The 11,214-nt window shown below is 35.5% G+C and overlaps 1 protein-coding gene across 2 annotated transcripts; it reads left to right on the top strand.

The window, feature by feature from the left end:
- The first annotated feature begins 474 nt into the window (after positions 1 to 474).
- On the top strand, positions 475 to 10,162 carry LOC100789110 (clathrin interactor EPSIN 1). Of its 2 annotated transcripts, XM_003550244.5 has the most exons (11): positions 475 to 715; positions 869 to 920; positions 1,338 to 1,417; positions 1,545 to 1,623; positions 1,756 to 1,839; positions 1,948 to 2,093; positions 2,209 to 2,460; positions 3,529 to 3,677; positions 8,104 to 8,297; positions 8,829 to 9,216; positions 9,692 to 10,162. In XM_003550244.5, the coding sequence occupies exons 1-11, from the start codon at positions 675 to 677 to the stop codon at positions 9,919 to 9,921; spliced, it is 1,695 nt and encodes a 564-aa protein (XP_003550292.1). In that variant the 5' UTR covers positions 475 to 674; the 3' UTR covers positions 9,922 to 10,162. The 2 variants fall into 2 exon arrangements, with proteins under 2 accessions (XP_003550292.1, XP_040867425.1); XM_041011491.1 differs by having other exon boundaries at positions 496 to 715; positions 1,756 to 2,093.
- The last annotated feature ends 1,052 nt before the right edge of the window (positions 10,163 to 11,214 follow it).

The following is an 11,214-nucleotide window of genomic DNA, read 5'->3' as shown; positions in this document are numbered from 1 at the left end:
GTTTATGAAGATTCTCTCTTCTTTGATTATTTTTAATAATGATATTCATATTACAACTTTTATAACAAATTATACAATTGTCATGTCAGCAAAATATTTAAATTTTAATAAAAAAAAATCTCATCCCTAGTCAACAAAAATAAAATAAAATAAAAATCAAATCTTAACGAAAAAATAACAAATGTGATTAAAATAAACAAAACTCATTCCATTTTTATCTTATTTATCTTTTTCCATTAAAATTTGATTTTTTTCTAACCTATTTTTTTAGATTTAAAAAGTAAATTCTGACCTGTTAAGGGATGAGATTTGTTTCTTTTTTTCACATTAAGATTTAAATATTTTGCCGATGTGATACTTGTGGTATAATTTGTGGTAAGAATTGTAGTATGAATATCATTATTTATTATTATTTTTATGTAAAATACTACTATTAGAGAGAGGGTTTAAGCTCAACAACTTTTTTTAAAAACAAAAATAAAATTTATTGGTATTCTCGTGAATGAAAAACATATTGGAAAACAAAAATTCGATCCGAATGTATTAGATCTCAAATTATTATTTCTACTGAAAACTACAGCCATCGATCGAATTTGCTGCAATTAACATAATAGCAGAATCCCTTTTCCAACCTTTCTTCTCTTCAGATCGGATCAGATCAGAATCCCACCGCCATGGATTTCATGAAGGTCTTCGATCAAACCGTTCGAGAAATGTGAGCCAGCCTCTTACTCTAATCCTTTATCGTTTTGCATTGCGATTTTCGTTTTTCCTTTTTAAGAAAACATCATAATCGATTTCAATCTTCTATTTGAATTATTAATTCGCCTTGTTCTTATGATTATGATGTTTGCTTCTGCGGAAACAGAAAGAGAGAGGTGAATCTGAAGGTGCTCAAGGTTCCGGAAATCGAACAGAAGGTAAACACTCTCTGATTGTTGCCAAGTTGCTGTTATTTGCGTAGATTTCATTGAAAATATTACATTTCCTGTTTTATTTTTTATTTTTTTTCGTTGTCTGAAATTCTGCTATTTCGATTTGAAAATCCATTGTTTGGGTGCCTTAATTTCAATTGTTATGAGTATATTTTTCTCGATAAGGATTTCTGCGTTTCTCTTAAATTGATTTGAATGGAATGCGGCTGAGAATTGATTGTGGCATAGTACTTCGTTCTCTACCTATTGTCGCGTAATCTTCGAATAATTTGTTGGCACAACATGGTTTTGGTGTAATGGTGTTGTATAACTGCTTGATTTCATATATTCACAAACTTTAAACCACTAGGATTGGCCACTGGTAACATTTTATTGAGTGTTTTAGCATTTTTCGCAATTTAGGTGCTGGATGCAACTGATAATGAACCTTGGGGTCCTCATGGTACTGTGCTGGCAGAGATTTCACAGGCTACCAAAAAATTGTAAGCAGCTATCTATCTCTTTTTCCGCATATATTACTTTTTATTTTTATTTGTTTTTGGTTTTCATATTTAGTGAAAATTTCTGATATCACTTCTAGTAAGTTAATTGCTTCTGCAATACTTTCAGTACTGAATGCCAAATGATCATGAATGTCCTTTGGACAAGACTGGGTGAAACTGGAAAAGATTGGCGTTATGTATACAAGGTAATTCTTTCCAAATAACCATGCTATTTCCTAAGATTTTAAGATACAAAGAGAAGGCTTTTTAGTGGCATTTTCTATGTTGATACATATGACTTACTTTTCTTTCAATAACTTGAATTACTTTTATGTCAGGCATTAGCTGTTATAGAATATTTGGTAGCACATGGATCTGAACGTGCGGTTGATGACATTATAGAACATACTTTTCAGATATCTGTAAGGGCCATTCTCTTGTATTTAGTTAATTTATTCTTGCAATTAACAACAGTGCTGACAAGTAGAATAAGAGAGTATTTTCTCATAATTTTCTTTGGATTGGTTAAGGCACTTTCTAGTTTTGAATATGTCGAACCTAGTGGTAAGGATGTGGGACTCAATGTAAGGAAGAAGGCTGAAAACATTGTGTCGCTTTTGAATGATAAAGATAAGATACATGAAGTCAGAAATAAAGCTGCTGCAAACCGTGACAAGTAGGTCAAATTTGTCAATATTTTCATCCCAGAATTATCAGGTTGATAAAGCTCTACTCTAGATTGTGTAGTCAGAAAATAATTTTCTTGTTTTTCTCTTGGGTGCTCAATTTAGGTACATTGGAGTTTCTTCTAGTGGGATCACATACAAGTCTGGGTCAGCCTCCTCTTATGGTAGTGGCAGCAGCTTTCAGAGCAGTGGTAAATATGGAGGCTTTGGATCTAGAGATGGCGACAGGTTTAATGATAGCTATAGAGACAAAGGATCCTATGAAGAAGAAAAAGATTACCAAGGAAAATCACACCATGCCACCGCAGGTGACAATCAAGAGAATTCCTTCAAGAAGGGTTCTGCTCGCTCTGCCAGGTAGGACATTTCTAGCTGCTATTATGGCCTGAAAATAATTGTAAATGCATTTTTATGACTGTTCCTTACTATAACTGGAGTATATTGCGTAGCCTTTTGAGAGCAACTGGTGACTATTGTAGAACATAGTGCATAAATTTAGTTATTAATTTCAATTTAGTTAATGGTAGATGGCGTTCTGAAGCAATGCGACTATAATAATAAAATAAAATGATATATGTACAAAAAGTATATGAAAACTCAGCAGACTATAATGATAAGAGAAAAATATATATCAAGAAAAACAAAGTAGAAAGATAGAAATAAAATTCACAAGTATCAGTGTATCACAAGTTAGAGGTTTCATTATAGCATAAGTTCAGAGTGGGCAAATCAGAGACTCATGGATCAGAGAGGAATACAGACTCAAAACAGAGGAATAGAAACTTTTTACTAAATAATATCTCATTCATAATAAGCATATCTGCATTCAATCTCTTGTTTGCACATTTCAATTTAACTCGGTATATCACATAAAAGAAACCTCTAACTTTGATACTATATTACTTCATAAAACCAAAATATTAGATTAAAATGAATGGTAATTAAAAAAGCACCCCCTTTAAATGTTGATGACATAAGATTGGCACTCATTGTAATTTGCCCCTCTTTATTTTCCAAAAGGTTTTCTAAAATTGTTTACTTAAGAAGAAATTTTATCTTATGGATCGATTAAAATATTTGCAAAGTGCACATAAATAAAATATTTATTAAAGCAGAAAGGAAGTTAAATATTGTGTCTGAGTCAAAGACATGTTTCTGTGCATGATACATGTTACATACTCATTGCAGGACGCATGTCCAGTCTCAGGCCTTTGATCTGGAGTCTCCTTGCCTAGTTCAACAAGCTTGTTTTGAATTTTGATAGTACTTTTAAATCGGGAACTTGGTTAATGGTTTAGATGCTTATCTCGATTTTCAGTTTCAACCTTTACTTGAACTGGCTTTGGGTTCTATTCTTATTGTCCAATCCCCATACTGCAATGATTATACTGCCCCTATTCTTATTCCAGAATGTCTGTCTTGCAGCAAAAGTCAGGAGAACAAGTCATCTAGAGTATCAAAGTCATCTACTAATGCAAATAATTATGGTTCAGTTCCTTCTCAAAGTTCAAGTGTACCTGCAAACAGTACTGAGGATGACATGGATGATTTTGATCCAAGAGGAACTTCTACCAGTAAGTCCAACATTGCGGTTGCTGATTCTATTGATCTATTCATTTTAAGAGAATTATTTATTCCTTAATGTGGAGTAAAAATTATGTTGCATATTTTACTGTTATGTATGTGATACATGCAAATTGTACTTTTGAGTTACAAGCCTTTCAAGTTCAACATATTGGTGGTGGAATCAATTATCTCTGTAGACTTAGTTTCTCAGATTTGTCACCATCAAGTTGACTAAAAACTATAGTTAAATCCCCTTTCTACCTTTCTTTGAGTGTGACTTTCTTTGTATTCTTCCATGTGTTGATTCCATTCATTTAGGAGAAATATTAGGCTATTCATTCAAGTTCAGTATAAACTACTGTTGTGCACATTTTACTGTTACGTGTGATGCACATGCACTTGCACATACAAGCTTCCAAATTTCAACATAATAAGCATCCAAGGACTTGGGGAATCTTCCCTTAAAAGCTAGCTGTCAAGGGGGGAGAAGAAAGTCACCTAAGTTTTCCACCGAGCATCCCATACTGCTTCATGTGGGACTTAGGCACTTTATAATACTTAAGTCCCTATCATAGCATTGCCCCTGTGAGTTGACATCTCGGTGGGTGCACTCTACGATGCTTTACTCAGTCTTTCTAGTTAGCCCTTCCATAAGTGACATGTTTTGAAACACTGACAACCAGCTTTGACACCAATGATAAGCACCCACCCTCCATTAAAAGCTAGTTGTCAAGGGAGGAGAACCAAGCCTCTTGTGTACTCCATCGGGCATCCTACTAGTCAATGTGTGACTTAGGCACCCCATAATACCCAAGTCCCTATCATAATCTCTGTATACTTGTCACCATTTGACTGCAAACAAGTTAATCCCCTTTCATTCTTTGATTGTGACCTGCTTTTTTCAGCCATATACTGACAAACTAAGGCCATTTGCTCCTTAAACAACCAATGAAGAAGGTTGCTGTAAGTTTTACACCCCTTCTCCCACCCTCCAGGCCAGCTATTGGCCAAAAAAAGAAGAAAAACCAAATTGAGTATTTGACTCTATATTTGGTGGTGATGGAAAACATTTGGCAAGTGCACTAATCGTTTCAAGTACTAAAAGATGAGTATTGTTCCTGAAAAAGAATTGCCCCTGTGAGTTGACATCTCAGTGGGTGCACGTTTCAAGTACTAAAAGATGAGTATTGTTCCTGAAAAAAAATTGATTTTCAATTGCCATTATTTGATCTAAAAATTGAAATGAATGAAAGAATTTCATATTTTGACATGAATAGGTAATTTTTTTTTTTTTTGGAAGGCCAAGATAAATTATATTATATAGTAAAAGTACCAGAGGTACTACATATTACAAATAGGATCCTGAAAGATCAGGAAAACCCCCTACACGAATGAAAATCCTAAAAACAGAAGCTTTAACTAAAAGCTGTGGACATATTTGAAGACCAACAATAATAAGGAATCTGGAAGTTCCTTTCCCACCCCCTCAGCCAGGTCCATAGTAGGAACAATGAGTTATCTTGCAGCCTAGTAATATCAAAATCTTGATTCTGGAAAATGATATCATTCCTGAGCCTCCAAATTGAAAGTGTAGCTGCTATCCACCACATTATCCTTCTTGTATTAGAGACCTTTGATGCTGCTGAGGAATAATGCTGGAGAAAATTATCCATTGGCCTACAGTGAAGCACCTTGTCTTCCTTTACCCAAGATAAAAATTCCCACCACATAGGCATAATTTTGCCACAAGTGAAAAATAAGTGGGATGCAGTTTCAGGTTGACTATGGCAGAAAGGGCATAAATCATTATCCACCTGAATTTGCCTCTTGGTCAGGTTATCCTTCGTGGGAAGTCTATCCCAAAGTAACCTCCAAGCAAAGGATAGGGCTTTAGGAGGGGCTTTGGTCTCCCAAAGATTCTTGAATCCCAGATGCTGACCTTCAACAGGAAGTTCAGGTTTAATAACTTGATAGACAGATTTAGTTGAGATAATCCCAGTGGATTCAGCTGTCCAAACCCAGGTGTCATTGAGATTGTTGTTTAAACTGATTTGGTGGATGTGATCAATGAATTTAGAAGCTAACTGCACCTCGTTATCAAACAAATGTCTTCTCCAAACCATGTTCCAAACCCACCCATTCTCTGTCCAAGATCCCACCTCTGCTACCCTACAGTCTCTTTGAGAAGAAATGTTGAACAGTTCAGGGAATTGGTCCTTGAGAGAAACTCCTTCATCACCCCAAGGATCTTCCCAAAAGAGGAACTTGTCACCTCTCCCCAGCTTCCACCTGATTTGGTTAGCAGCATTGATCACATTCTGATGCTGAAAGATGACCCTTAAGTCAGCCCACCAAGTAGAAAAGTACTGTTTTCTAGGCCCATGCTCCAATCCTCTCCAGCCATTGTACTTAGAGATCAAAATTCTGGTCCAAAGTTGGTCTGGTTGGTGAAACATCGTCCACTTCCATTTGAACAGAAGAGCCTGGTTGAGACTTTGAATATCTCGGATCCCCAACCCACCCTTATGTTTAGGAGAGCAACACTGTCTCCAAGACATCCAAGCAATCTTCCTTCCTTCTTGCTTCCCCCCCCAAAGGAATTTCCTTTGAATGGCAGAAATCTTATGCATGATAGCTGAAGGGACCCTGAAAAAAGACAGGAAAAAAAGAGGTAATGCTGTTAAGACAGCATTGATGAGAGTGATCCTACCAGCCAAAGAAATAAATCTCTGATTCCATTTGCTCAGCTTAGCCTCAATCTTCCTTATGACAGGATCCCAGACCACCCTCCTTCTAGGATTAGCACCCACTGGAATTCCAAGATAGCAAAAGGGAAGTTGCAGTAAATCACAATTGAGATAAGTAGCAGCAGAATTGCACCAAACCATAGATTGACTAACAGCACCGAACTGGCTTTTAGCAAAGTTGATCCTTAGCCCAGAAACCATCTCAAAGCTTCTAAGAATGGTCTTCACTACTCTGACATTTTCCATGGAAGCTTCTCCAAAAAACACTGTATCGTCAGCAAATTGAAGAACATTCACAGGAACTTTGTTCTTCCCCACCAAAAAACTTCTGAATTTATTTTGAGAAATTGCCTCTCTCATCAGTCCTGTGAATCCCTCAGCCACTAGATCAAAGAGGAAAGGTGCCAAGGGGTCACCTTGTCTCAGCCCTCTTTGAGGGTTAAAGGAAGACAATAATCTACAGTAAAAATATATGCAAAGCATTCAAGACATATTCACACAAAATTGAAAAATGATGGTTAACAAACGTTAGCATTAGAATCCTTTCAGTTCTCTTCCTATGTAACCTAATTCCACTCTCAATTCAAGATATAAATCTCAATTAAAGATCAAATTCACCAGATTAGGCTAAACTCAATTCCTTGACATTTAGCTCCTTTGTTCAATTTAAGAACCCTAATTCCTTTGGTGACCCTAACCCTAACTCAAACAAGCAATAAGCAAGGAAATTTATGAGATTTCTAACTGCCTAGTTCTATTCCTAGAATCTTTAGCAATTACGGCTATTCACTACAAATTTCAACTCAAAAACCAATCTTCCAATTGTGAAATTGAGTTTAAATTCAACTCCTAGTCCTAGGTGACCAATCTAAGAGAAGTATTAAGCATGGAAGAAAACACTCAATTAAAAGAAACAAACTTGAATTGAAATTGAAAGAATCAAATCACACAAGGATTGGAATGAAATTCATACATCCTTAACATAAAAGCTTAGTTACACATGGACTGAAAAGAGAAAAGAGAGGAGAGAGGAATAGAGATTAGAAAAAACTCCATTAAAATTTGATAATCTTGCAAGTTGATTCTTCAAACTTGAAGTCCCAAGTCATAATGTCAAAAGAGAGGAGTTTAAATGAAGAGATTAAGTTTTGAAGTCAAAAGTTACAAAGTTCATGGAAATCTTTAAGTATTTATAGTGTATTCTATTGTTATTGTGTGGCACACTCTTCTCTAAGTATAACACACACATGTAATCTAATAGGCTCAGCATGGCAACAAACTTCTTCCAGCATGGTGATGTGCTGGTGCTAGCATAGTTATTCTCATGTAACTCCCCTTCAGCATGCTAATGTTCAAGGTTTCAATCCATGTGTTCCAATGCTTGCAAAACCTTCTTTCCTATTCCAACCACTACTCAAGCAACCCTGCAAATGATGGAAAAGTGAATAGGAATGGATACTCATCATTCAAATAAGAAAATTATCACAAAAATTACCAAACACAACTAAAATATAAAGTATTAATACATCATTAAATTTCTATAAAATGAAAGTCTAATACTAACACACTTTAAAGCATACCATTTTATTTCTCTAATTTACCACAAATATAGTATCCATATGCACTTATAATTTGTAGGACTGTTTTACCTTTTAATTGATATTTAATCATTTTTTCTTTTCAACAGAAACTTCAGCCGGAAACTCTAACCAGGTTGATCTCTTTGGACAAGATTTAATCGGTGACCTCATGGATGCTCCAACATCTGTTCCTGTAGAAAAGGCAGCAACTAGTAATGTGCCAGAGGTTGATCTTTTTGCAGATGCATCATTTGTATCAGCAGAACCTCATCTGGATAAAGGAGCCATTTCTCAACCACAGGTTAGATATTATATTCTTTATTTTTAGTGTTACACTTTTTTTTCTCTCCAGCTTCCAATCACCCACTTGTTTAATGGAATGGTGGATCACTTCTCTACTATTACTTCTTAAGCTCAAATGTGTTGAGATTATTGGTGCCCCAAAAGTGAGAATTTTGCCAATATTTCTGAAATACGTTCATTTGACTTCACTGTGCTTCATTGAAGTAAATTCTTTGTATTAAATTATAGTCAGTTTCATTTCGAAAATTGTTTTGAGATATAATTCTGGTAAGTTGTAAAAGTTTGGCAAGCTTAAATGTCATGGGGGGAATCAAACCGGAGGGCAAGTTGAACCAATTGCAATATTAGCAATGTACAACTTTCTCACATGGTTTGAAGTGTGTTAATTGCATGAGAAAAATTCTTCATCTTTATAAAAGGTGATTGTGAATTACTCACGGGATAGAACAATGGATTTATATTCTTACCTTCTTTCTCCACATTTTTGTCACTGCTAAAATTCCATGTGTCTTGTTGATTGTGTGTATAGGCTGAGGTTGATCTATTTTCTTCACAACCAGCCATTCCTGCAGTTACACCTACAGTTGACTTGTTTTCCATTCCTGAACTGGCAGTGCAGCCAAACAACAAGTCGGAGAAGTCTGTTCCTATGAATAACAGCTCTATCGATCCCTTTGCTGCTGTTCCTCTTAATAATTTTGATGGATCTGATATTTTTGGTGATTTTACTTCTCAATCTGATTCTGTGTCTTCACAGCCCTCCAATAATGTTGTCAGTGATGGCAAGCATGATAATGTGACTGGTAAATCTTTAGCAGACTCTAAAGTTTCCCCTAAAAAGGATGCTTTTCAGGTGAAGTCTGGCGTCTGGGCTGATTCACTAAGCCGTGGACTGATTGATCTCAATATAACTGCTCGTAAGTTAATTATCTCAACTACTTTGTCGGCTTTCCTCAGCATAATATGTTTGTGATAAGTCAATGTTTTATTTCCTATATCTGCTAGTGCTTACTATAAATTATCTGTTGTTTTACGGTCCATTTTAGTCCAAGAGTATGTTCCAGCATTTCTGGGACACCATATTGTGCCTCTAACAGAGATTAATGTATTGCATTCTTGTATATTATATCTTAAAGAGGCACAAATCCCTTGCCAAAAGATACGCACATCGGTACATGGATTGGGTTGGATGATCTCAGTAAACTGGTGTATTCATTCCCTTCCCCCTTGCTTCACTTTGCATGTGCACTATGATGAATGCGCTCATGAAATAAATGTACTCTAAAGATCAATTTGTCCCATTTCTTTGCCTATTTATGTAAAATTTTGCTTTATCCCCCAAATATGCCAATTTTTTAGTAGCTTCAGTAATTTTCTTGTATTGTTTTGCAGCTAAAAAAGTATCCCTTGTGGATGTTGGAATTGTGGGTGGATTGAGTGATGGATCCGATGAAAGGGAGAAAGGCCCTCCACCTTCATTTTACATGGGGAGAGCTATGGGTTCAGGATCTGGTCTTGGAATGGGTAGGTCTGGATTCACTCCTTCACAGCCAATAGCTGGAGACGACTTTTTCTCAAACCTTGGAAACCAACAACATCAATTTGGTGGGTTCCAAAAGTAAAATTCTCAGATTTTATACTCTTCCCATCACATTTTCACCCATTCTTTGTGTGTCGGCATTACCAAGCTTGTTAAGCTTTTTGGCATGGTTTTGTTCATATATATTTCTCCTAATATTGTGATTATATTATTTTAAATATTAAGCTACTACCGATTGCAAACATCCTGCGGACTAAAGTGCCGAAATGTATGGTGGCAGCGTGGCACTACTTTGAGTTGTTCCCATGTGCCTAACTTCAACATATAACCTCTGTCTTGCTTTCTTTATGCTGCTGTTAATGTCAAATTGTTTAAATTTAAATGTGCAAGCTGCTTAAGCAGTACTAAGTTAGTCGATGCTGTCATCTAAAAATATCTAACGGGCTTTTACTCATTTAACTTGAAAGTATAGCAGAATTTGAGCTTTGCATTAGTGGACATGCGGGATTTAAACAGCAGATTGAGGACATATTTGTGGAAATATGTTAGATAATAATCTATTTGATTCTTGGCACTTTCAATCTTATATCTTAATCCGATCAAATCTTGGTTTGGATATTTGTGGAAGTTTGGATGTAAGTGCTGGAATACCATCTGGGTTGAATGCCTGTATCTATGCTAGGACTGTACTGTGCCAATTGTTTGATGGTTCGAGGGAAAAAGTCTGGTTTATTTCGAAGTTCTGATTTTAGGTCGTAAAATAAAGAACAGAGAATATCTTCGAGTGATGAGTCGTTGGACCAAAATGAAGAGAAGTACGATGTGAAGAAAAAGTTTTGGATAAGTTCTAATTTATTCCGTAAGAAAAGCACACGTTTTCTTAAGACGTTATAACGCGGGTTGCTTCCTCGCGGTTTTTGAGCCCAAACCTTTTTGTTTTATACATCTAATCTAATACTCTTATATTGTTATTGGTACAACAGTAATGTTTCTCTCTCTCACCATAACATTATTAATTACATTTAATACTTTTTTTGTTTTCTTTCTCCTCTCTTTTTCTCTCAAATGTATTGTACAAATAACATTTATCTGTATAAGTAAAAATTAAATTAGCTTAATAATTGTTCACACTTGCGGGCCAAAACATTAAACTTGAAAGCACATGTAACAAAAATGATTCCTACACTCTGATTTTTCTAAATAAAATCAATTTAGAGATAAGGTCCAGTAATTTTCCATTTTAAAGAATGTATACATCATAATACCCGGTGTCAAAATTCCCATTTCAAAATAAATGTTTCACAATTCTTCTGCAGTCTATAATTTTACCTTTTTGAGTAATTTTTCTACAACTTGAGCGGATTCAAAAATACTT

This window comes from Glycine max, chromosome 17, assembly GCF_000004515.6.
Source record: "Glycine max cultivar Williams 82 chromosome 17, Glycine_max_v4.0, whole genome shotgun sequence".
Lineage (NCBI taxonomy): Eukaryota > Viridiplantae > Streptophyta > Magnoliopsida > Fabales > Fabaceae > Glycine > Glycine max.
This window is presented reverse-complemented; position numbering and strand designations above follow the sequence as displayed.